The sequence below is a fragment of the Aspergillus saccharolyticus genome, assembly GCF_003184585.1.
Source record: "Aspergillus saccharolyticus JOP 1030-1 unplaced genomic scaffold BP01scaffold_69, whole genome shotgun sequence".
NCBI lineage: Eukaryota > Fungi > Ascomycota > Eurotiomycetes > Eurotiales > Aspergillaceae > Aspergillus > Aspergillus saccharolyticus.
The window spans coordinates 1-25,912 of NW_020290679.1; the positions used below are offsets into that span (position 1 = coordinate 1).

The 25,912-nt window shown below is 53.3% G+C and overlaps 7 protein-coding genes across 7 annotated transcripts; 4 read left to right on the top strand and 3 right to left on the bottom strand.

The window, feature by feature from the left end:
- Positions 1 to 25: 25 nt before the first annotated feature.
- BP01DRAFT_308326 (uncharacterized protein) lies at positions 26 to 4,524 on the bottom strand (the record flags this gene model as incomplete). The annotated part of the gene is made up of 6 exons (XM_025572334.1): positions 26 to 585; positions 641 to 2,218; positions 2,273 to 2,612; positions 2,723 to 2,820; positions 3,496 to 3,608; positions 3,665 to 4,524. The coding sequence occupies 6 exons, from the start codon at positions 4,522 to 4,524 to the stop codon at positions 26 to 28; spliced, it is 3,549 nt and encodes a 1,182-aa protein (XP_025426398.1).
- A 1,766-nt stretch (positions 4,525 to 6,290) lies between these two features.
- On the bottom strand, positions 6,291 to 7,542 carry BP01DRAFT_308330 (THUMP domain-containing protein; the record flags this gene model as incomplete). The annotated part of the gene is made up of 6 exons (XM_025572335.1): positions 6,291 to 6,407; positions 6,470 to 6,610; positions 6,680 to 6,894; positions 6,964 to 7,099; positions 7,223 to 7,355; positions 7,460 to 7,542. The coding sequence occupies 6 exons, from the start codon at positions 7,540 to 7,542 to the stop codon at positions 6,291 to 6,293; spliced, it is 825 nt and encodes a 274-aa protein (XP_025426399.1).
- Positions 7,543 to 8,230: 688 nt separating this feature from the next.
- Positions 8,231 to 10,191, top strand: BP01DRAFT_308290 (alpha-keto acid decarboxylase family protein; the record flags this gene model as incomplete). The annotated part of the gene is made up of 5 exons (XM_025572332.1): positions 8,231 to 8,342; positions 8,407 to 8,487; positions 8,553 to 9,780; positions 9,838 to 10,045; positions 10,108 to 10,191. 5 exons carry the CDS (start codon positions 8,231 to 8,233, stop codon positions 10,189 to 10,191), a joined length of 1,713 nt encoding a protein of 570 aa, XP_025426400.1.
- A 732-nt stretch (positions 10,192 to 10,923) lies between these two features.
- Positions 10,924 to 12,064, top strand: BP01DRAFT_211631 (NAD(P)-binding protein). Its single transcript, XM_025571086.1, has one exon. It carries the CDS (start codon positions 11,073 to 11,075, stop codon positions 11,814 to 11,816), a length of 744 nt encoding a protein of 247 aa, XP_025426401.1. The 5' UTR covers positions 10,924 to 11,072; the 3' UTR covers positions 11,817 to 12,064.
- Positions 12,065 to 13,410: 1,346 nt separating this feature from the next.
- On the top strand, positions 13,411 to 18,396 carry bck1 (putative MAP kinase kinase kinase (Bck1); the record flags this gene model as incomplete). Its single annotated transcript, XM_025577732.1, has 3 exons — positions 13,411 to 16,336; positions 16,403 to 18,206; positions 18,276 to 18,396. The coding sequence occupies 3 exons, from the start codon at positions 13,411 to 13,413 to the stop codon at positions 18,394 to 18,396; spliced, it is 4,851 nt and encodes a 1,616-aa protein (XP_025426402.1).
- Positions 18,397 to 19,183: 787 nt separating this feature from the next.
- Positions 19,184 to 20,969, bottom strand: BP01DRAFT_361269 (RMD1 family protein). The gene is made up of 2 exons (XM_025576110.1): positions 20,477 to 20,969; positions 19,184 to 20,399 (listed from the first exon to the last, which is right to left on the bottom strand). The coding sequence occupies exons 1-2, from the start codon at positions 20,819 to 20,821 to the stop codon at positions 19,404 to 19,406; spliced, it is 1,341 nt and encodes a 446-aa protein (XP_025426403.1). The 5' UTR covers positions 20,822 to 20,969; the 3' UTR covers positions 19,184 to 19,403.
- Positions 20,970 to 21,131: 162 nt separating this feature from the next.
- BP01DRAFT_395876 (CLH domain-containing protein) lies at positions 21,132 to 25,822 on the top strand. Its single transcript, XM_025578426.1, has 4 exons — positions 21,132 to 21,542; positions 21,606 to 21,632; positions 21,688 to 25,009; positions 25,118 to 25,822. The coding sequence occupies exons 1-4, from the start codon at positions 21,210 to 21,212 to the stop codon at positions 25,423 to 25,425; spliced, it is 3,990 nt and encodes a 1,329-aa protein (XP_025426404.1). The 5' UTR covers positions 21,132 to 21,209; the 3' UTR covers positions 25,426 to 25,822.
- The last annotated feature ends 90 nt before the right edge of the window (positions 25,823 to 25,912 follow it).

Below are 25,912 nucleotides of genomic sequence, written 5' to 3' on the forward strand. Positions count from 1 at the left end.
GGGGGGGGCCTGGAAGACGTCAAACTCACAGGCCGGTTCCTGCTCCCCAGACGCTGAATAGCCCGACTTCTGAAGGACTTGTCCAAATCATGACGGTTCCACTAGAGGAGACATGAGCATCCGAAAGTCGCCTCATGTCGGCGATCTGACTGATTGCGCTGCAACCGATTTCTTTGAGGCCTGGAATAGAGAAAGCCCGGGTGTTTCCGTCTCCGAAAAGACCAACGAGGCTGTAGCCACGACCTTCAATCTTAACTACCGTAGCGGAATCGCACAGGTAATCGTCCCAAGACCTATGGGCACCCTTGGATGTTGCAGGCTTGAAAATCCGACACCCTGACACGGTCACCGCAACCACTACTCCATTCACTCTGATGCCATTGCGCAAGCCGCCGACTGCATTAGGAGAAGCTGAAGCAGGACTACCACTATCAGCATTGATTGGGATGATGTTGATGACCTTATCGTCCAACAAAGTTGCACCAGCAAAGACTGCCGAATAGGTCCCGTTTTCCGCTGGCAAGATCTTGAAAGTCGCCAAATTACCTTTGCTGGTACCCACAAAGCAGCATATGCTGGAGTAGTCTGCACCAATTTGTCAGTCACCCAAGCGCCCGTCATTTGTCACTTGGAGACTTACCTTCTCCTTCGAGCGTAAGTACTCCGAACTCGATACAGGTGGGCCACTCCGGAGAGGGGGACTCAGAGCTGCGTTGTTTGAAAAAGCTATTTCTCTTGTTTGCCTTGAGCAGCTCGGAGAAATGGGCGGTATGAATAATCGCCGGCCCACGCAAGTCGATAATTGCTAGACTTCCGCTTTCGAATCCAACTGCGACAAAGCCAACCTGGCTGTGTTTCAAGGCAGTCACAGGCCCTTGCTGCATGTTGAGAAGAGTGAGAGGAAGCATGCCTTGCTTGAGTCCGGGATCGACCCGGTGGGTGATCGTGGTCAACTTGCCGGGGCCTTCATTGGCACCCGGGGGCTCCTCAACGCCGAAATTCTTGTTGTTGCCCCATCGGAAGACGATGAGCTCGCCAGTCCTAAGCCCTACCGACAATTCGCCCGTGGAACCACTTAAAGACATCTCAGTGACCTCGATATTGCCCACACGACCTACTGCGCGAGCTAGATCCACTTGTACGACCTCCCCATTCTCAATCTCGTCATCAATTCCCCCGTCCCAAATGCGAATAGTGCCATCTGCATGGGCGGTGGTGATGATATTTCGGTCCTCGAAGCGTTTAAGTGCCCTCTTGGCCTCTGCGCCGCCCAGAAGAAACTTAGGCCCCTGTGACCTACGCTCTTTCAAACCCAGCCAAGCAGATCGATCAACGGCGGTTAGAGTCGCCTTATTCACGAAAGGGTGCACAAAGGAAAGGTAAGGGTGAAGCATATTCGTGGGCGTGATTGGGTGTCCAGTCGGAAAGCTCATAGTAATCAGTTCTCCAGAAGACAGGCGCGCAATCAGCGCAATGGGATCATGAGCGCCACCAAAATAAGGCGTGCTGCGGGGTATGGGGCAGAAATCGATCACTTCACCGCCAGGAGGCGTGGGTAAGACAGAAACACGTCTTGGAGATTCGAAGTATTTCGAGATCATCGGCCAAGTAGAAGTTTGGTAATTAGGGGTAGGGCCCAGATCAATAAACGTAAGACCCTTCATGGGTTCAGCCTTCGGCCGGCCACCAGAAATCAAGAGCCCACTGTCATCGCCATTGTCCTTGACGCACCACGCAACGTGCGTAATTGGATCCTTGAATGCAGTAGCTCCCGCCGATGAAGGCCTTTCAGAGGCTACGCCTGGCTGATCAATATTAGGGGTGTCGATAGACCTAGCCATGACCTTGCGACCGTCTTTTGAATCCCAGAAGACCAGGCTGTTGTCCTCGTGAACTGTCAAAACAAAGATACCATTTGGGTGCCAGAGAGCTTGTGTCAATCTGGGTCTGCGCAATTCTGGAATCGGGACTTCTCCATTCCCGCCGAGCGCGCCCGGGGGCACTTCATATTCGAAGTATTTTTGTGCGACGTTTTGTTTGAAAGAGAATGTCACTGCACCATCCGGATATCCGACCAAGATCTTGCCAATATCGCGAGGAGAGAAGGCAAGACTAATGACCGGAATCATCCGCGTCCGTGCATTGCGTTGAGCCCACAAGTTAGGGACCCTGAAGGGGGTCAAAGTTTCACGATCGAGATCATATGCAATAATATCGCCTTGTAGGTGTCGTTAGAGAGGGGAGCGCACACGAGTCCCAGCGTAGAACATACCATTCTGCAGACCAATGAAAGCATAGTCGAGACTCGGGTCAGTCAACAACGCGCTCGCATGACTTGGGGGTGCGTATGAGACCAATGTTTTTCTCGTTTCGAGGGAAAAGATTGTCACTTCACTTTTCGAGTCGACACTGACGAGCTTATCGGCACAAAATTGAAGGAACTTGGCGGACGCTTTGCGAGGCAGCGCGAAAACCGCAAATACCCGCCGTTGACCAAACACATAGATCTGACCATGTCCAAATTGCGTATCACTGGTTCCGACAGCAAGGAGGGACTGGATCGGGTCGTAGGCGATAGCACTGACTTGGGAATTGATACCACAGCGAGCGAACTGGTAGAACAAGAGCGATCAATTAGCATGGGCGATTCAGTATTCTGAGGATATGAGGTAGGGGGCTGAGGTGGGAAGATTGGAAGATTGATTCGGCACAGACGACGTACATCATCGAGGGCGAACAGGTCCGGCGACAAACCATCAGAGAAGTCCTTCTGGATGCCGGCCTGTTTCCCTCTCAGGAAATGCGCCATTCTCGCAGAGACTGGAAGTCTTCGAGAATACCCAGGGTAAGTCGAATGTTGACTGCAGTAAGAATGAAGCTGACTTGAGAAAACAAAGGCCAGCGGAGACCCTACGGAGATTAGAAGCACGTCAAGCGGGAGGGGAAGAAAAGTACATAAAGGTAACTTGGGTTGACCCGACTGACGGCATTGGAGTAAGGCCGTACGCACTACGTAGGGCGGTCCTGGGGCGGGGCAGACTGGATCATCCACCCGCCCGCTTTGCACTAGCCCGCTCTCAGTTACGCAGCAACAAAATGATTGGCATCCGTCACCGCCCAGGTGCATCGCAAGAAGCACTCAAGCTGCTGCATATTCTATCATCCTTGGATGAACGATCGAAGTGGCGGCACTGATTCACATGATCTAGAATACGTACGACTGACTAGCTGAGCCGGGGCGTATGCAGGCCAAGCTGGTCGATTCTCCCCTACTAGATCGTGGGTTTCCCGGAACAAAGTCAGTTTTTGCGCTTAACAGATTTGCCGCTGTGTTTACCGCTATCTACATAAAATGCACGAACATTTTAAAAAGAGTATTCAAGTCATGCAGTCATTACCCCAACCTCTGAGATTCAGAAATCTTGCGACTAGAAAAGAGCTGGCGACGCAGTCCAGTGCGCTCTTCGCAGGTCTTCACTACCCCTTAAATCGTACCCATTGCTGCAAGGGTCGTTGTTAGTTGTCTTCTCGCCTCCATCTCAGCGGTCATTTCCTTGTCACGGTAATAGTGTATCGTGATTTTCTGGACTGAACGGTAGCAAGCATAGCTGAAATCCAGATATTAGCACAAATCGGGATGTAATGCAGTTCTGGAGAAACCTACAGTAGTTGACGAGTCGTCTGTGACTTGCTCTTCGTTATTCGAGCCCCAAAGCCTTCAAGCATAGCGGGTGAGGGGTCTTCGAAGATCTCCCCCATACATATATCACCCCACAATGCGTGTCCGAAGCCCGTTACTCCAGACAATCTTCTGGACACCGGGTCCAGAAAGACTTGTGATGGTCGACCCAAGCCAATCACTACCAATTGTGGTAGGGTGACTTCCTCCAGGACATACGACAAGCGGCGAACTTGATGCCTTAGTTCGGAATAGGGCAAGTGAACGAAAGCATCTTCTGAGTCACGCAGGATGTCCTCGAAGAGTGCGACAAAAGCGTCCCTCCAGGACAGCTTCCCACGCCCACAGGCCACTTGCTCCAGTGAGCCGAAGGAATTAGAGAGATGCTGCCCAATTTGTTGAGCCAGTGATCCCAGATCCCGGTCCAGCTTTCGGCGTTCGTGTGCCGTAAGCTGGGGCCCTATCTCCTTCAGGGTCGAACCTGTGACATAATGCCGGACCAAGAAAGCAGAATCAAAAGGACCACCTTGAAAACCATAGTGCACGAATGATGGTACGTGTGGGGTCGCGCTCTGCCCTAGAATAGACAGCGCTCGTGCTTCAGTTTCGAGCAGAAGCTGCTCGCGCCGTAAAAGGGGTGTCGTCGATCGAGGTGGACATTTCAGCAGCCACTGGGTCCCATTCGATAGTTTCAAGAGACTGACAGAGTGTAGATGGCCCTCCAGGGGATATATCTCTTTGATCTGGACCGAAGGTGGAAAATGGCGCTGAAGCACTGAACCAATAGTATTTGTACCAGGGGCTTCGACCATGCAAGCCGGCGCAATGGCGAAAGAAGGCGACATAATGGAAGAATAAAGCAAAATGAATCAAGAAAGGCCAGCACGTCCCAGGAAGCTCTATAAATCGGTTATAACATCGTAAGCGTCGCGGACTGTGATATCGAATTGACTCCGAGCAAACATTGCAGCCTCTAGTGAGAGGGGTTTGGAGAGGGGTGAGGGGAAATTGAGCCTTGAGAAGACTCTCGCCAAAGTATCGGAGAAAGGTCTCTAGATGATGAGTGGCAGAGAGTTGACGGCTGGGTCAAGCCAGGACCAAAATGCTTTGTTGGCCGGAAACCTGTTGTTGCCCTGCAAGATTAGCAGTATCATCTTGGTTGATTAAGCGGAATATATACAACAACTCTGGCTTTTTACTGGTAAATGGTCTCCGGGGTGGCCATACTATTTCCTCATCGGAGCAGATTAAGCGAGTGTAACGGACTGCATAGAACATGTCCATGATGAATGGAAGTAGCTGTAAGTCCGAGGGACTCCATCGCGATGGGGAAGAGAGTCTTGGGTCTGAGTAAGGTTCGGCCTCGCGGGCTCGCCTAACTCTCCCGCTCTGAGAAAGGCGCCATGCAGGTGAAACGGGGTCTGACCAATCAGAGCACCGTTTTACCGAATGCAATATAGCGGATGGATCTGCCGGCTTCAAATCAATCCCATCCATGATCCCACGGACGGAGAAGTTGCTGATGAATCGACCTTCTATCATCATGCTAAGCAGCTAAACAACGATCAGGAATGAATCCCCGGCTCTAGTCGTCTGGATGGAGCTGCTGTTGCTGGCCTAACGCAAACCCACAGTTCGCAATGAGTTGTGGTTGGCCCGCCCGGTTCATCTACAGTGTCTACGCCAGGTAGATTGGATTACAGTACATCCACTATCCAGTCATCGACATACTACTGGAAGAACTAGATCGGCCTGGGCATGAGTGGCAGCATGTTTCCATCCGGTCGGGTTTGCGTGAGGCTATACTTCTAGCCCCAGATATGTACGGTACACTTGACCTATCAGGGAAAAGTCCCTTGCGTGTTCATGGGTCTCTGACTCCAACTTCGCCCTACTCGACCACTACTGCAGTTTGGTTCAAGTACCCTGAACCGAGAGCTTGATCAGTTGCCCCAACATTTGGCCCTTTGAGCTAGCAGAATGTGGAATGTGGACACGCCGGCTTGTGGATGCTGTGGATGCTGTGGATGGGGGGGAAGAGCCTTCGGTTGACTTCCCCAAACTGGGCAACTCACAGTTGTTCCGAGTCCTCAGTGTGTGTCAAATTATGAATGCACGCTGAATCTTACAAATCGCTATTGAATCCCGCAAAAATCTGCCTCTGACTCACTAGACATGTAGCTAGAAGCCCATGTACCCAAGAGCGAGAGGTCTGAGATGAGAGAAGCTTACGCGCACGTACTACAATCGACACATACGGAGCAGCTTGAAAAGACATCATGAATCATTGTCAAGCCGGTGTTGTCACTGCAGTCTGACGCGTCGTCCTCGTATTGAAAGCATTGCTGATCAATGTGAGTTGTGCTTTAGGTGCTAGAAACGCAGGATTACGCCCAATACGAGTCCGCGTAGTGCAATCATTTTCACCGTACGGTTTAATCGCAGCGTTTGCGCAATCTGGATATTGCCTTAAAGTATCCTAGAAACAATGTTCATTTGTAGGTCGGTGGGCGCATTTTGCATCCAAGCGGTAATTGATATGGTATTTAGCGAGGTACCCAGTCATCACAGAGACGATCATTCAAGCAGCCTGTCGGCGGCGTTATTAGCTTTAGACGTCAGAGGGCTGGGCAGCCTGCTCTGCTGAAGTTGGAGTATATAATTCCGCCAAATTGTACTTTTTCAGTTGCTCATAGTCACTTCCCGCAACACCGATACCGATTACATTCTGCAGCATCAGCTGTTAGCACCAAGAACCGAAGAGCGATTTTTCTAGTCTCTCGAGCTTACCTGGATGACTATGACATTGATAAGTGTATCGTAGTTCTTAAGGTCAACGGGGTGTTCGGGACCAACCACGTCGGCGACTGTCTTGATGACTGAGTCTCTGCTGAATTTCTTGTTGCTTCGTACAACTGGTCGGATGGCGTACTAGAAGTGGCATGAGTTAGCATGTTCTGGTGGCGGTCGGGGTTGAGAGTCGCCGGGGCAATAATGTACCTTCTTGAGAGGACCTCCGGAGTGAAAATGAGGCTTGAGCATTTCGCGCGCAAAGGATTCGAGTTCTACACTGAGTGTCTTTCGAACAGATTTCACTGGAGTCATGCGTTGGATGTAACGGGAGCGCTTCTTTTCCGGGTGAGCGTGTGCATCAAGGCATAATTGATGTACCAGTTCCTCTGGATCAATGGATTTGTCGAATCGAATGAAAGATACTAGGAAAGTCAGTATAAAATAATAGCAGGAGTTTTCCTGGGGAGGTGCATAGGGAGGTGACAACGCACGACATGGTAAGTCCATTCGAATGGCTTGGAATGGACGAGACTTGGCTTGGCTTGGTTTTAGTCCTTCAACCTCCTTTTTGATCATCGCCTCGATATCATCTTCGTCTTCGTCATCGGACTTGTCTTCATCATCGGCCTTCTGAGTCCCTTCGATGCACTGAATTTGAAGTGCCTGTTAGACCATGTTCACAGCCCGCAGATGAGAGGGCAACCAGCGATCAAGCCGCGGGGGACTGACCCCGCTTCACAGGGAGATCACATCAAGGCTGGATGGGAGGGGTTTACGCACTTGAGTGAACAAATCCACAGCCTCCGACATGCACTTGGACTCTTTTCCGATATCGCATGTCACAAATACTCCCCAATCCCCACCCTCAATTCCTCCTTTGTTGCTCTGCTTGCGCCATTGACCACTTCCAGCTCCTCCCTAAGTTGTGTGTTAGATAGTCCTTCAAATACCATGATATCCATGGGCTGATTTGTGTGGCGATGACACCAGCCAAGATTGCAAACCTTTCTTTTCTTAGACGATTGACCCGACATGTTATCAGGCATGGACCGCTTCCCCTTTCCAGCCATACGCAGATATCACGCACTCTTCTAGGCTTGTCACGAACGACTACTGCTGCCAACGAATAAGCACCTGTCTCAAGTTGGAAACGGTGCGGAAGCGAGGGTGAATCGCTAGGATTACGCGGTATATTGCAATTCTAGATGCATGTATTTTGCTTGTGGTGAAGGCGATAAGCACAAAAGAATGAGGCCGCGGCGGGGCATCCAAAATTCCATTTTTAGACTAGTGCGGGAGGTGCAAGAGCAGCAGCAAAGCAGTGGAAAAGTTGAGGTGGAGTGATTGACGGCTTGTTCTCGGCCGGACGGGGAACTATCAAAAAACCTATCAAATCAGTCCGGGATCGTCCTTTTAACATCGCACCACTTGACCTTCCGATCCGACATCGTGCCAGGGTCAATGGCATGCCTGTGGCTCACTGGCTACACTTCCCGGTCATGTCTCGGGTAAGTTCGCCCGGTGTCTGTTCAAGGCCGGTGGATAGTGAAGCGGCGGGTAGCACGGAGGAATCCATCTCCATTCAGCATGACATCACGCTATCTTCGTGACGTACTTAACAACCGAACCATCTTCCCTATTTATGCTGCCCCTCCTTCATGTAAATAATCAACCTTTATCTTACACACCATTCCAACCTTCTTTCCATACCTTTTCCCAAATCAACGTCGAGTCACGTTCACCTTGTTGGTCATCACGATGGCAACTAACGAGATCGTCAATCGAGAGCTCAAGAAGCCTATCACTGTCGCTGAGTATCTCTTCCACCGTCTGCATGAGGTGGGAGTTCGCTCAGTGCATGGTGTTCCTGGTTAGAGCACTACACCAATTACTTCATTCCTATTTCACTTCTAACCTAATTATCTCGTCGGCAGGTGATTACAACCTTGCAGCCCTAGACTTTCTGCCAAAATGTGGTCTCAACTGGGTCGGAAACTGCAATGAGCTCAATGCGGGTAAGTTTGATTCTCTGCGATTTCACACTCGCATGGATTGTGGCTTCGGACTGACATTCTCGTAGGTTACGCTGCGGATGGCTATGCTCGAGTCAACGGCATCGGTGCCCTGATCACAACATTTGGAGTCGGGGAGCTCTCTGCTCTCAACGCTATCGCGGGCGCTTACTCCGAGTTCGTGCCCATCGTTCACATCGTGGGTCAACCCAGCTCTCAATCGCAAAGAGATGGAATGTTGCTTCATCATACGCTCGGAAACGGCGACTTTGATGTTTTCTCCAAGATGAACACCGGAGTCTCCTGCTCACTTGCCCGCCTGACCGAAACCCTCGAGGTCGCGACCTTGATTGACAACGCTATTCGCGAATGCTGGATCCGTAGTCGTCCCGTCTATATCACTCTTCCCACCGATATGATCACAAAGCAGATTGAGGGTGAAAGACTTAACACGAAACTAGATTTGTCACTTCCTCCGAATGACACCGAGAAGGAAGACTATGTGGTGGACGTCGTTCTGAAATACCTCCATGCCGCAAAGAAGCCCGTCATTCTGGTTGATGCATGCGCTATCCGCCATCGTGTTCTCGACGAGGTGCACGATCTGATGGAGGCCTCCGGTCTGCCCACCTTCGTGGCTCCGATGGGCAAGGGGGCTGTGGACGAGTCACAACCAAACTATGGAGGAGTCTATGCCGGCACAGGCTCGAACGCCGGCGTCCGCGAACAGGTCGAATCTTCGGATCTTATTCTGAGCATCGGTGCTATCAAGTCGGACTTCAACACCAGTGGTTTCACCTACCGTATCGGACAACTTAACACCATCGACTTCCATAGCACTTACGTGCGCGTGCGTTATTCTGAGTACCCCAACATCAACATGAAAGGAGTATTGCGCAAGGTCATCCAGAAACTCGGCAAGGTGAATGCCGAACCGGTTTCGCATCTCTCGAACGCACTACCAGAGGAAGAGAAGACGTCTACCACTACCGAAATCACTCACCAGTGGCTGTGGCCTAAGGTCGGACAGTGGCTCAAGGAAAACGACATTGTCATCACCGAGACTGGTACTTCAAACTTCGGTATCTGGGAGACTCGGTTCCCCGCCAATGTCACCGCCATCAGTCAAGTCCTCTGGGGCAGCATTGGCTACTCGGTCGGTGCCTGTCAGGGTGCTGCTCTGGCGGCCAAAGAACTCGGCAACCGCCGCACTGTCCTCTTTGTTGGCGACGGTAGTCTTCAGCTTACTGTGCAAGAGCTGAGCACCATGATCAGAAACAACCTCAACCCCATTATGTAAGCTTTGATTCTCAAGCCCTTTTCTCGACTTTGGGTACACTGACAAGGAGATAGCTTCGTCATCTGCAACAACGGATACACCATTGAACGGTACATCCACGGCTGGGACGAGAGCTACAACGACATCCAGCCCTGGGATATCAAGGGCCTGCCGACCGCTTTCGGAGCCGAGGACAAGTACACAGGCTACAAGGTCACCACTCGCGACGAACTCAAGCAGCTTTTCGCGAACGAGGAGTTCAACTCGGCGCCACACTTGCAGGTAAGTTCCTTCCAACCTTCCACAACTCCATGGCGATGAAATCGCAGACTGACGCATCCTAGTTGGTTGAGCTTCACATGCCCAGAGACGACGCACCTGCCGCACTGAAGATCACCGCCGAAGCTGCTGCTGCGAGAAACAAGTAAATACGATGATGACCGCGAAATACCGACTGAGAGAGCCTGCTTTCTCTTTCGGCCTGCTTCAGCATCCTGACCAGAAATGACAAAGTCATATTGAGCAAGTCACTTGATAGAATGTGCTGTGAAAGAATCATACTCTGCCACTTCGAAGGGTAAGTGAGTGGAGGTAGCTGTCGCTTCGACACAGCGGTTTTGATTTTTAAGTATGTAAATTAATGATAATGACAAAAACTCAAGCTTGATGCGTATCACTATCCTGATCCACATAATCCTGACTGTAGATCAAACCATCTGGAACGTATGCCTGCCTATGTTCAGATCCATATAATCGGCTCAACCCTGTAAATTTTGGAGTCCGTCCGATGCCTGAACCATACAATGAGAAGCCGAGCAAGACGGGGGCGAAGGTCAAGGCTTCGGTTTTGCCCGTTTTTTTATCGAACCGTTGGGTCTAGAACGACCAGGCCAGATCGCTGCAGGGTAGGTCGAACGCCGGATGTCAACCCCGCTTCGTATACTCCCAGGGATCCAGAGTCGTCATTGGCCGTATTCCGTATGACGTGCGCAGCGTTACGGGCGTCTTGAGCATCATACATGTGAAGCTGATTCCTTTGTGCTCTCTCAGCACATCCGCATCCAGCTAAGGACGCGAGAAAGTCTTCGAGACCATGTCACATTTATCATTGAAAGCAGGATAGAAGGCATTGGCCCTCATGTCTGTAAGCCCCTCGCGCGCATCGAAGACCCCAAGACTACAACACTACTGCTTCGCTGCATCTTCTTAGCTTCATCTCTACACTGAGCAAGGCACAGCGCCCGCTAGTTCTAGGCTTCCGATCAAGAGGACACACACACACACATATATATATATATACAAAGACACAATGGCCATCAGCGCGAACCGCAACATCATCATCGTAGGCGTGGGCTCCGCCATGTCCCGCTCGCTAGCTATGTGGCTGGCCAGTCTCGGCTGGAACATCGCCTTGATCTCCCGCACCGAGACAAGCCTTGCCTCGATCGCCGAGGAAGTCCGCTACGCCGCTCCGGCACAAAACACCATCAAGATAGTCCACCGCGCCGCGGACGCCGGAGACCCGGCCAGCCTGACCTGCGCTCTGGATTGGTGTCTGCAGCAGCTCGGCGGGACCCTCGACGTGCTCAGCTACAACGCCGCGCGGGTGTCAAACTCGTCCATCACGGAGCTGACGCCGGAGGAGTTGGAACTCGACCTGCGCGTTTCCGCGATCGGGACGCTCGTCGCTGGCCAGTGGTTCCGGGCCCATGCGCGGGTGGAGAGCGTCGCCGACGGCGAGTGGCCCCTGTATCTGGTGACAGGCGGCGTGCTGGACAAGCACCCCGACCCAAGTGTGGCGTCGCTGAGCATCGCCAAGGCGGCCTCTCAGACGGTCAGTCGGATTTTTGCGCAGGTCCTGCCGGAAGGTGAGGCGCGGATCTTGGTGGGCATGCCGCTGGTGGCGGGCCGCACGGTTGACCCGGTGAGCGGAGAGTATTTCGAGCAGTATCGTCCGGATAAGATTGTGCAGGCGCTCTTCAGGCCGTTCTTCGAGGAGAGGGAGCGAAGGCAGAATGGTTTGGAGGGCTGGACGGTGGAACGCCAGCTGTGATGGTGCACAGTGCTTGGATAGGGGAACAATAGGCCTGTCTCGGCTTTCCCGAGGGAGTTTCTCCGCTGAGCTCATCTCAAATAGTGCTCCTGGCAGGTTTTAATGTGAGACATGAGGGCGCGTGATTTCAGACAGATCTCCTTGTACATGTTGAAGGGCAAGAATGAGAATCTGTTGTCTTGCAATTGCACGCCATTGTCGGCTAATTGTCGGCTAACAAGCAAAAGTCTTTCATGGTGCCGATAGTTTTCTAATTGCCAATTGCCGGAGGTGATGTGGTAGTATTGAGAAGGGGGGCATCTTTAAATGAGCATCTGAAACTTGTCTATTGTATAGTCCTTCTAGCCATCCGCCCCCCCGTTGAAGGGGGGACTAACTTCTTTTGGGCAGAGCGCTGAATGGCCGGCCGGGCTTAGCTTAACTTATGGAGTAGAAGATTACGTGACAGACCCTCGCTGTCATGCCGTTTCACTATTTGGGATTTGACAGTCTTTCATTATTCTGTTGAGACATTCCAGATGAGAGTACTCCGAAGTAGGGGGCAGTCCGGAGAACAGATGCCAAGTCTACAGGAATGGTGGCAGGGGGTATGAATGAGTGAATGAATGAATGGCTTGAATGAATTGAACTGCGCAATTTGAAACGGGCTTATCGAACCACCACGTGATCGATGGGCCGTTTTGAAGGAGCGCTAAGGCGGCCAGCGCATCAAAGCTCCCTCCCTCCCTCCCTCCCTTCCTCTGCGAAGCCTGGGCCGGGCCTGATTTACCCCAACGTTCATGGCAAGCAGACCTTTCGCTTGCTGTAGCCTGTGAAAAGGATATCTCATTCATTGCGAGGAAACCCTTCTAATGAGCAAGTTAGTGACTTTAATCTAAAACGTGGGGGACTAATCTCTTTCATATTGTTAGTGGTATGTTTTTTAGCTTCCCGGCCAATCTTCCGCGGCATCGGTTCCCTTCCTGCCATCTCTTTCTTCCTCCACCCCCCCTCCCCCTTCGAACTGACAAGACCGATTATTAGGGGTGGCAGATCTTCGCAAATTCCCAACTCCCTCGCTTTACTTCTGTTCTCTTATTCTTCTTTGAAAATATAGACGCTCTTTTCATCACAGAGGTCGTGCTGTTTTCCCCCTCAGCTCACAACGTGCGCGCGATTCTGCCCACCCGCAGCCTCACGAGACTCGATCTATCGAAGCCGATGGCCGCAGATACCTGCCGATTCTGCTTACGTACCCGATTTGGAGGCTAGCTGCGCAAGAATTACAATCGTGCATTGAGATATCTCGCCTCCGTCTCCTTTATCTGCCGTCCCCTGAATACGTCGCCAGTACTTCGTGTTTCCTGTGCGACTTGGTCGACATTGGTTAGGGCCATTACCGGGCTTTTTTGGGAGCATCGAGGATGCCGACTTTCCTCCATCATTGAGCGCTGATGGTCCATATTTTTCGGCCTCAGCGACCTGCATAATCCCTCTCCGAGAGGGGCTTCCGAACAGTAGTAGAATTTCCTAGAATCCTCTGTGCAGACCCTCGGCGATTCGAGATCCGGTCAAGAGCCTTTCCTCGCAACGGTGATAACCCCATACCGTTAAGATGGATGGCCAACGGCAGCAGCAATACATACCGGTCCCTCCTCCTTCGGCAACGCAGCCCTCCCAGGCGCATATGATACCTCTACCGCCACCGCCGCCTCGATACGCCCCAACCCAATCCCAGAATGTCATGCCTCCTCCGCCCCCTGGGCCACCTCCTGGAGCAGGATATGGTGCAGCCAAGCTCACCAACCCTCAGTTGCAGCACCAGAATACTCTAGGCTGGCAGCAGCAGACCTGGGCCAGGCAGGCACTATCCCAGGGTTTTCTACCTCCCCCACCCCCCCCTCCGATGGTCCCTACAAATCAGTCGCCCTACGGTCGTCCAACTGCTCTCTCGATCCCTTCTTCCACTGATACCCGAACATCTGCGACATACGTTCCGCAACCGGGCTCCTTCGGACCGGGTGTCGGAATACCGCCATTCGACGTGCATTCTGCTCCGCCCTACGAGAACCCAGGAACCATGCCATCCCTCGAGCGACAGCGACTCCCTTCCACCCAGGCTTATGACTATTCCGTGGGGGATTCCTCCACATACAAGCGTGACGCTAATGTACCTTCTACGCCGTCTTCGCGTAGTCTCCCTTCATCGTTAGCCGTCAATGACGGCTCTCATGAGCCAATCGCGTCGGGATTCGCTGGCACGGCCTCCCAGAACCAAGTACTACAGCCAGCGCCAACGAATGAACTCACGAAGTCGCCGAGTCACCGCCACAACCATAGCAACGGGCCGCTTGGAGGCATGTCTCCTAACGAAGCGGCGGTTCAATGGCCACTTGACCGCGTTCTTTTATGGCTTGCGCGACACGGCTTTTCCAAGGACTGGCAAGAAACCTTCAGGGCGCTAGAAATCGAGGGCGCCGACTTCCTGGAACTGGGCCATGGGTCGAACGGCCGGCCAAATTTGGGTAAGATGCACAACGTTGTTTACCCCCAACTCGCGAAGGAATGCGAATTGAGCGGTACGGGCTGGGATCAAACTCGCGAGCGTGAGGAGGGCAAACGCATGCGCAAGTTAATCCGCCAGATACACGAAGACGGCACATATGACGCAGACTTCGCAGTACAGAAACGACGGGATTCCCACCCCAACGGTGTTTTTGACGCAATGCAGGAGGCCTCCCCCAAGGTGACTCATGAGCCCCGTTCTGCCGGTCCATTTTCCGGAAGTGTCACAAATAGTCCGAAGTTCAAGGCATCCCAGCTTGCCCACACGCAAAGGCAGAGTACCCAGATGCGCTCATTCACCACCCCGATACCTGCGAGCCATGACCCCGCATCAGCCGAACTTGGTAATAACGAAACTGGCACCCTGTGGCCACGTTCAGATTATTCCAGGGCGGTCCTGTCAAGCATTGGCGGGGAGCACCAAAGGCAGAGCCCCTCCATGTCCAGCGACGGTGGGACTTTCCAAGCGCCCATCCGACCCTACGAGGAAAGCCCCAAGAGCGGCAGCCCGGCAACACAGCATGCATCACTTGCCCAGCCGGGTCCTTCCTCGTCGACCGGTGACTTGAGCGTCAGATTTGAACACTCTCGTGGAAACAGTGCGGACTCCATGACCGGACGTCGTTATTACGAGTCCTACAGGCAGGATAGCGGAGTACGACCTTCGCCCCAGGAAGCGTATAATCGCCATTCCGGCGGAGAGACCCCTTCTTCATATCCAAAGGATCATCGAACGGGTCTACTGAACTTTTTCAAGAAGAGGACCAAAGGAAGCGATTCTACTCACCCTTCCCCCGAAGAACAGTTCCTCGAGTCTCCAACGAGCCCTGTCAACACCCGCCAGAACGGTTCCCATCTTCCGTATGCGAAGCCTAATTTTAGTACCAGTGATATGTCACTGGGCGAACGCCCATCTTCTGCATCCATGTCGGATCATGAGCGGTTGGTCTTGCGTGCGAAGACGCAGAAAGCCAAAAAGTGGACATTTGTCACCCTAGATGGCTGGAACTATCGGTTAGTGGATATCACTGAGATGGATTCTGTTGAGACGCTGCGATCTGCGATTTGCCAGAGTCTGGGAATCTCGGACTGGACTGCGGCCCAGATTTACTTGACTGAGCCCGGTCAAACGGAACATGATGAACCTCTGAACGACACCAACCTCGCTCTATGCCGCAGATCAAGGTCGGACACTCTAGGCTCACTCAAGTTGTTTGTACGAGGATCGCACATGCTAGCAACGAATGGCTTCCCTCATTTTGCTGGGCTAGGAGTTTCAATCCCTGACAAAGCGACAGCCTCGCCAACATCCACTCACCTCGTGCATCGAAAGCCACTAGATGAAGACGCTCTGAACAGGATATCGCCTCAGACTCAGAATAAGCCTACCTCGCCACAGGTTTCTTCTTCGCGGCAACAGTTGAAGGTGTCCTCTTCTAAGCTTCCACGTGACGTGTCGCAAACCTCTATCGCAGCTTCTCCTGTGGATCATGCTGCGGAGGGAGAAATACTCGATGCTGAGAAGGCCGATCTGCTCGCTCGTCATGAAGAGCATATGCGCGAGGTCGAGCGAAAGCAAAGGGCCTACCGTATCTCGAAGGTGCCTCCTATGCCGCAACCAAGAAAGGATGCCTATGGGGAAACCGGCTATAGGCGGGAAGGTGTCATTGATTTCGACTCTCCCCGCATATCACCTTATGAAGACAAGAAGTCCGATTCTTTGGTGCCGCTCCGCAAACCTCCGACTGCACCGCATGAGTCCAACACTCTTACCAAGGTCAATTCCTTGAGAAAGAGAGACGTCGATCGTCCTCGTGCCCAGATACCTGCGCAACCACACGGTCTGGGGGCTGCTCTAGCTAGTGTTGGTCGGATCACTAGCGCGATCGGAACACCCTCGCCACCAGCACCCACTACAACGGGCACGTTCAGCCCGAACATGAATGTGGGAGGCAGCCCCGCCCTCAATCATTCAGGTAAGTTCCTGCCGTTCGTTCTCGCGCCAATCTCCTTGTGGCTCTTTAACTAATGTTCAGCGACAGACGAGTCGAAGGGAACATACCCAGATAGCCAAGCCACACCCACAGCGCACAGTGTGGAATCACCGATCAGGGGTAACACCTCATCTCCTGAACCCAGGCCAGGTCTGAAGGCTCGGAAATCCTACGGACCTGAATTCGACTTTGAGGAAACGAAAGTCTCGTTCCAACGCTCGCCTTTGCCGCAGGACGATTCCGACGATGATTCGGACGATGGGCTTTTTGCCATACCACTTGCGAATACTAAATCGCCTGTAACGGAGAAAGGGTCCATGACCAGCTCACCCGAATCACAGAAGAGAACAGCGAAGCCATCACTTACTCTGAACACCGAGAATAGGCTACGCAAAGGACTCTCTGTGAGCTTTAGATCTCCGAGTGCTACTAGAGACACTTTCTTGGCCTCGAGCGGCGATTCAAGCGCTCCGGAGGCATATCACTCTGATATGACTGCCTCGCCTGAAGACGAACGACCGCTACGCCGAGATTCGTTTGCTCGAGGCGACATCTGGGCCAGCAGACCTCCCATTGAAGGCGTTATCGACCATCTCGATGACTTCTTCCCTGACGTTGACCTTGACACCCCATATCTTGACGGCCAGGGCATGTCTCCGCCCTCTTCACCAGCCAGCAAGATGGCAGCTGAGAACGAATTAAGCCACAAGGAGAAGCCAGATAATCCATCGTACGCTATGCCGCATGCTGCAGCAGCCCCTGTCAACATCCCGAGCGAACCACCTGTCAGACCACCTGAGCCAGGTGCTGTTGCACGACGGAACGTCAGCCGTTCTGGGGGAGGGCTTACCCGAATGAAGTCTATTCGTGAAGTGGCTAAGGGAGCCAATCAAGCCAGCAGAAACAGGAGTGTGACCTCTTCCACCGGGAATCAAAGGTCAGGTGACATCCTCCGCCGGAAGAGCACCAAGATGTTCGGTGCCAAGATTATGCAGATCAGCCCGAAACCTGGCAGCCGGTTGAGCCAGCTTGACCCTATTCCCCAGACTCATGCACCATCTGGTAACATCCCTCAACGACAGCCCACTTTCCGTATCATCCGCGGTCAATTAATCGGCAAGGGCACCTACGGCCGGGTGTACCTAGGCATGAACGCCGACAATGGTGAGGTCTTGGCTGTAAAACAAGTGGAGGTCAATCCTCGGATCGCAGGGCAGGATACAGACCGCATCAAGGAGATGGTTGCTGCGATGGATCAAGAGATCGACACTATGCAGCACCTGGAGCATCCCAACATTGTGCAGTATCTCGGTTGCGAGCGAGGCGATCTATCTATCTCCATCTACCTTGAGTATATTTCCGGTGGATCCATTGGTAGCTGTCTGCGCAAGCATGGCAAGTTCGAGGAAAGCGTGGTGAAATCCTTGACGCATCAGACGTTAAGTGGGCTGGCTTATCTCCACGACCAGGGTATCTTGCACCGTGATCTAAAGGCCGACAACATCCTCTTGGATTTGGATGGAACATGCAAGATCTCCGACTTTGGCATCTCGAAAAAGACAGACAACATCTACGGCAACGATTCGACGAATTCCATGCAGGGGTCAGTGTTCTGGATGGCACCCGAAGTTATTCAGTCGCAAGGCCAGGGGTACAGCGCCAAGGTGGACATTTGGTCCCTCGGGTGTGTGGTCTTGGAAATGTTCGCCGGTCGTCGGCCGTGGAGCAAGGAAGAGGCGATTGGAGCCATCTTTAAACTCGGCAGCCTGAGCCAGGCTCCGCCTATTCCGGAGGACGTGTCCATGAACATCAGTCCAGCAGCGCTGGCCTTCATGTACGATTGCTTTACTGTGTAAGTCCTTTCATCTCCGCCTTGATCTCGGGTCAGGTTCAACAAGCTAACAACATTATTTCTCGGCAGCGATTCGCTCGACCGTCCCACGGCGGAAACTCTTTTGACTCGCCACCCATTCTGCGAACCCGATCCCAAGTACAACTTCCTCGACACCGAACTCTATGCCAAGATTCGGCATGTATTGTGAGACGGAAACCAACCTCAAAAAGCAACTTAGTAGTGTACAGTCCAGTCCAGTCCTATTTTAGCGTGTTACCGTTAGCCTGTCTCCCCTTTGCATTGTACCTCGCTTGTGCTTGTGCTTGTGCCCATACCCCGTTCGATTGATAGCCTTTGTAATCTGGATTTTGCAATGTGAGGTGCATGCCTGGTTTTCTTTGGGAGGGTGTCAATTTGCCGGACCGTTCTGTCGTTACCGTTGTATATTGTACATATATATCTTTGGTTGATTCAAGCCAGGAGCTTAAGTAATCAAAAAGGTTCGTTCTCGCCTTTTTTGGGGGAGAACGTTTGTGTACGTACCATGCAGTAGTTCAAGCAGTGATATCACCGATAACACAACTATTTACGCCAGTTAGCAACAGTTGACAACAAGTGACAACCAGCTACTCTAATAGTAGCTGGCTTTAATGAGATGAGTAGAATATGTCTTTAGCTATTTATCCACAGCCAGCAACCTACCCTATATCTGTTTCCAAGCTGGTTGCTGATAATCAAACTAATTGCTAGTAGTCTATCACGTTATTTGTAGTGATGGGCAGTTCCAGCAGTTACGTATTAGTTTCACTACCAATTGGAGAACTGATTTCGAACCTTTATAAGCTATTCAAAACTATATTCGACCATTTGCAACTTGTTAGAAACAGTCTTTGTAACCACCTGAACCCCATCTCAAGGCCCTTCTGCCACTATGTAGAATCTATACGTCTCCTAACGACATTGAGGGAATGTCATGAAACGTCATGGTTTGAGTACCTCCTTCGTGGGCCCGCATAAGAGGAGAAGACCATTGCTACCATTCTATTCGATCAACTTGAGCGTGAAGTTTTCATTCTTCCACATCCTGAGCCGGACTTGCAAGCTTCGATAAATGTGGAGTCCATATTGGGGTATCATATATAGTGGAGTCGCTCTGAAGAGATATATGTACAATGCATGAAAAGGAAATCCGTGCAGCAAGGTTCGCATGCGGCCTCAGTTCGAGACGGGCTCGTCGAGTGCCTCCTTCTTCATCTTCTCCTGCTCGTGGACGCGTTCCTTCCACAGCCGCAGGACCTCGAAGCCCACTTCCACGGCAATGAGCAAGATGATGATCCATTCCAGACGCAGGCCGTGCGTCTCACTGAGCCGCTCCCGCAGGACGCTGGCAATCTCCTGCGCGTAGTCCATCTTCTCATTCAGCAGCTTGATGCGAATGCCCACATCGAGCGCCCGGCCCACCTGTTCGTAGTACCCTTCCAGGCCCAGTTCATGGCGACTATCCCAGAAGATGTCGGGCAGGGAATCCGTCAGCTCGGAGTAGAGGTTCAGCTGCGCGCGCACGCTGAGCAGCTGGCCCGTCTTCCGGAGGATGAAGTCGCGGGTGAACGGCAGCCGCGACCCCTGCGAGAGCAGCGTGGGGATCGTCCGCGTCGACTCGAAGTAGTTGGCGAGGAGCGACTCCAGCACGGCCAACTTCGTGCTCCGCGCCAGCCCAGACGAGAAGGCGACTTTCGTCAGCACCGTGTCGACGGACTGCCGTCCCGCGGACGGGTCTGCCGCCGTTATTGATCCGTTCATGAAGAAGCTGGATTTGGTTCCCAGGACGATCGTGTCGCCCCTAATGCTGCTGTTCTCCCGCGTGGGGTCCTCGACGTACTCGAGGTCCTCGGTCTCCAGATCGTCCACGTGGGCGCCCCGCGCGGCCGGCAGCAAGGTCCGCGTGGCCAGGAACGAGGTGAAGCCTTCTGGGAGCGACCAGGCCACGACCGTGCCCGAGGGGAAGACGAACACATCCCCGACCTCCTCGGGGGAGAGATCGGACGCATTCGGGTTGCTCACGCGGCGGATCGAGTCCAGCGGTACCTGGACATGCACCACCTGCGGGTACAGGCCCGTCTCGTAGGGGTCCGGTTCATAGCCCTTCAGTTGTAGAATCTCTCGGACTTGGTGGATGTCGAATTGTTCGGCAACGGCGTAGGCGGTGATTGTCTAGAAAGAAGAAATTAGCTAGCCTAATCATGGATTTAACATCAAGGGGTGCACCGGCAGGGCAGCAAAGAAAGTACCTTGGTCTTATACAACAAGCCCTGCTCCCGCAACTGGGCCTTCGACAGGATCCCGTCCTTAGACCTTTGCGCCTCCACCGCAACTCTCCGCAGCGAAGTTTGTGCCGCCGGCTTGCGGCTGTTTCTCTTGCGCGGTTGCTTCTGGGTCTCGTCGAGTATTTCTGCATTCTCGCCGTCTCTAAAGGATTGCTTCTGGACGAAAGATGGACTGAGCGACAAGAATGCCTTGCGCCGAAAGCCATCCACAGGTGATGGGGTAGGCAAGTATGGACTTCGGGGCCGTCTGATGAGCCTGGCCACCAAAGGCCGAAAATTTATGGATCCGACATATGGTGGAGCAAACATGCTAAATAAATATCGACGCTGCTGAAACAAAGAAAAGAAGAAGGGCTCGATTGCCGCAAGAGACTCGAATTGTGTCACCCAATGATCGTGGATGCCATGCCAGACTGAATCTACAGCGACGTAGGTCTTTTCTTTTTTTTGGATTTTGAATTGAATGAATAGTTAACTAAAGTCGAAGAGAAGCGGGCTTAGTCAACAGGGAGAAATGATGCAGTCGGGATTCAATTGGCGACTAACCCCAATCGGGATACTACCTATACTCCGCAACCCGACCGGGTGTGGATTCTAGCTCCGTCTACCAACTCCAACTGACCGCTGGGATGCTTCTCTTCCCCCTTCACTTGGTGCCCCGTTTCACAGAGCTCCAGGTACGGATTGAGCTCTCGCCATGGACGCGCCTGGCGCGACAGAGGCAATCGAGAGTGTCCGCCAGGACGGTCACGCCCCCGTCTCTCACATTAGCCGAAACACATCCTCCGAGGACAGGAATCACCGCTCCCAGCCTGGTGAGCTTGAGGAGGAGACCGACCACAGTCGCGAGGACGAGGAGACAGAAAGCGAGACAGAGGCTGGGGATGTTGATCACGAGGAAGGCGACAGTGATGACGAGGAAGAGGACGAGGAACCACGTCTCAAGTATGCTTATCTGACCAAGCACCTCGGGGCGGTGTATCGCAATGGTGATGCAACAAGTGCCTTTCTAGCTGCCGGGGACAAAATGGTATGGAGCACGGGAAAAGCAGCCAGGAAGTAAGAATACTGCTAACTATGAATGGCCATTTAGATAATCGGCTCCCACAATGGAAATATCGTGAGTTCGGCTCATTGTTCGGGTCGGGATCATGCGAACACTGACCTCTCCACAGCATGTACTCTCGATACCCCAATTGCGTTCCCTTCGTGTCTATCACGCTCATTCGGCGAGCATCACCTCGGTCTCGATCTCGCCGTACCCCCCTCCACTACCGACCGTGAAACCCGAGTATCTCGCCCGCTTCGCGGATGACCCAGACTACGCCTCCTCCAAGCTATCTTCGGGCGCCGCTAGCCTCCGTGGCAGACAAAGACCTACTCAGCCCGCCATACCTTCGACGCCTTCCAACTCGATATACATTGCTACTTCTTCTATCGACGGGAATGTCTGCGTGGCATCTCTGCTTGATTCCAAGGATGTCCTTTTGCGAAATTTTGGACGGCCGGTGCAAGCCGTCGCACTATCACCGGAGTACAAGAGTGATAGGACGTATCTGTCAGGCGGCAGGGCAGGCGACCTAATTCTGACTGTCGGAGGCCGAGTGGGTGTTAGTACAAACTCGACGACCATGGGCGGCGCTGCGGCAGCTGCCTCAAGCTGGCTTGGGTCCATAGGCCTCGGCACCAACACTGGGAAAGATTCCGTTTTACATGGAGGGGAAGGTGCCATCAGTACGATTAAGTGGTCCCTGTCGGGTAAGTATGTTGTATGGGTGAACGAGGAGGGCATCAAGATCATGCGCTCGAACTTGCACCTCGATTCGCACGACTCGGAGTTTGCATGGAAGCGCATCAGCCATATCGACCGTCCTAACCGTCCCGGCTGGGACGAGATGGCGAGCGTATGGAAAGCACACGCGGAATGGGTAGACGAGAATTCACTGGACATTGATGACAGCCTGCAGACGAGAGGCGGTACGAGTCATACTGAAAGCTCGGCTCCGACGCATCCCACAATTGTCAGGGAGAAGGTCGAGAAATTGGTCGTAGGCTGGGGTGGGACTGTCTGGGTAATCGATGTCTACCCTGATAGACCAAGCAAGAATAACAGAGATCACAAGATCGGGTCCGTGGAGATAACCACAATACTACGGACTGATTGTGTGATCTCCGGTATCTCTTTGTACACACCAAAGCTTCTGGTCGTCCTTGCGTACATGGAGGCAGAGCAGGAGTCGCCCGAGGACGACCGCGGCAAACATGGAGGCCGCCAAACCGGATCGCGCCGTCGCCCTCGAGGTCTGGAGCCGGAGCTCCGACTCATCGATCTCGAAACAGAGACCGAACTCAGTGCCGACAGCCTCTCGACTAGTCGCTATGAGACGCTCACCTCTTCAGACTACCACATGTGCATCCTGCCTCCATGGAAAACAAGCGTACCTGCTTCACAGCGGGGGGCGCTGGAAACAATAGGAAATGGTCTCTGGGATGCTACATTCTACCCGGTGCGACTCTTCAATTCTGGCGCTAGTATACGCAGCACTACCAGCAGCGGCGACAAAGGCTCTAGCAGGGCACCGAGTATTTTTGCCTCACGGCGCGTACCCGCAGAGGAGCCTCTTTCCAAAGAGATCCAGGACTTGGCAGGAAGCATAGGGCCTAAGATCCTCGTGCACAGCCCATATGATTGCGTGGTAGCGCTCAAGAGAGATCTTGCGGACCGGTTAGCCTGGCTGGATGCACATGAGAAGTACGAGGAAGCATGGACGTTGCTCCAGGAACATCCAGAAGCAGCGGGGGCCGGAAGCGAGATGAATGACACCGTACCCGGGACACCTTCGATATCTCAAGGAAGCTTTGGAGAATCATTCATCGACGATGCAGCTTCAGTCATAACTACCACTGCTCGAACGAACGCATCCGCCGCAGAGCAGGAAAAGCGCCGTATCGGGGAACTATGGCTCGAGCAGCTGGTCGAGCAAGACCAATGGCGTGAAGCTGCTGACGTCTGTACCAAAGCACTCAACACTACACACAGGTGGGAGCACTGGGCTTGGAAGTTCATAGAAAATGACAAGCTGGACGAGATATCTTCTGTGGTTCCATTGAACATGCGTCCGCCGTTGTCTGCGGATCTCTATGAGACCATCCTTGGTCATTACGTCGTGCACAACCGGCCGAAGTTCAGCCAGTTAATTGACCAGTGGCCTTTCGACCTATTTGATGCAAATAACGTCGCGACAGTGGTAGAAGGGCAACTCAGCGAGTTGACCACGGAGACAGATGACTGGCGTATCCTGTCAAAATGTCTCGCCAAACTGTATCTGGCGGGAGGCCACTACGGCGAAGCGTTACATTGCTACATCCGCCTTCAGGACGCAGACACGGCGATGGCTCTGATTAAGGATCACCGTCTTCTCGACACCTTGACAGATGACATTCCTGCTTTCATTCTCATTCGGGTCTCCAAAGAACAGCTGAAGTCGGCGCCCACGTCCGAGCTCGAGGAGCTTACCGCAGAGCCGATCAAGCTCCTAGTGAGCGAAGCATATACCGGAATTGTGCGACCAGAGCTCGTTGTCGAGCAACTTCAAGCGGCTAACAGGCTCCTCTATCTCTACTTCTACCTCCGAGCCCTTTGGCGCGGCGAATCGCTGCCCCACGGCGTCGCCAAACCTCGCAGGGGCCACTTTGCTCATATCCGCGATGCAGCCAGCAAGCTCGCGGCCGACGAAGGCAAAGCACTCGTAGACAACTTCGCCAACACGGCCGTCGAGCTGTTCGCCGATTACGACCGACCTCTGCTCATGGAATTCCTCCAGACCAGCACCTCGTACGCCTTCGACCTGGCCGTCAACATCTGCGAGACACGCCATTTCACGCCCGAGCTCATCTACCTTCTCTCCAAGACGGGCCAGACGAAACGCGCCCTGAACCTCATCCTATCCGACCTCAAGGACGTGTCGCAGGCGATCCAATTTGCCAAGGCCCAGAACGAACCCGACCTCTGGGAAGACCTCCTCGACTACTCGATGGACAAACCGCGCTTCATCCACGGCCTCCTCGTCGAGGCCGGCACCTCGATCGATCCCATCAAGCTCGTCCGCCGGATCCCCAGCGGGCTTGAGATCGAGGGCCTCCGCGACGGTCTGACCCGCATGATTCGCGAACACGACCTACAAGCCAGCATCAGCCAGGGCGCCGCCAAAGTCCTTCAAAGCGAGGTGGCCATCGGCATGGACACTCTCCGCCGCGGTCAACGCCGGGGCATCAAATTCAACATCATCGAGGAAGATCACAAACGGCCCGTCACAGCGGGGACGATCGAAACAGCAACCGCCTCCTCCTCCGCCGCCGCCGCCGCCGCCGCCGCAACCAGCGACGCCATCACCGAAAAGAGCATCACCACCACCATCACAGCAGCGACGCAGTCGGCCGCTACTGCCTCCCCGGCTGGCCGCTGTGCAGGGTGTAGTCGCCCCTTCCGCGCCAATGGTATGTATATACTACATTCCATTCCTTCCTTTTTCAGCCCCCTTCCCCTCATCTATGCCTGACCCAAGGGTCTTCTGAAACAAGCAAGTGCTGACACCAGCCCCATAGAAAAAGAAATCCTCGTGGGTTTCGCCTGCGGCCACGTCTTCCACCTCTCGCATATTCATGCCACCTCCTCCCCCTCGACAACCACCAGCAGCCCGAACACCCCCTACAACCGCTCGGCCGTGCACACGCCGCGCCCGTTCTCGCCGTCGCGCACCATCACCCTCGAGGACATCTCGACGGCGACGGCTCGAACGGTCGGACCGAAAGTGACGACCGCGCGGCTGCTTCGGGATAGGGTCGGTGAGGGCTGTCGCATATGCACGCTGGCCAAGGAGTTGGATGCCATTGGGGATTCTTCGGATGCGTAGGTAGGAGAAGAGCGGGGAGAGACTGGGTCTGGATTTGGGTCGGAGCCCGTGCATGGTGCTACTAAGGCATCCCTGAGCCCGTCAGATGAGGGGTCGGCGAGGTCCTTCAATACGGCCTTCTGTCTGGGCGGGCATGACTGACTGAGGCGGTCGATGAGACATGGATCCTCACGTCAAGTAGCGCTCCGTAGCTTCGCGGCTGCGGCCCCCTTGCTGCAGCTATTTGGATAGAGGGGTAATAATGATCGGACGTGCTGTTGACCGAGTATGTATAACTGATCAGTATGGGTCATAGAGGGCGAGGGTGGACAGGTTCTTAACTCGCTCCTAGAGCGACTAGGCTATGTATGTTTATCATTTAGGAGATACCCCACCATGGTAGCAACGAACGACTGTGCGAACGACGTCAAGGTCTGAAGACTTTTAGATTGAATTATTAGGCGGTGACCAACCGCTTTACTAGCAAATGATAGCACAAATAATTTGG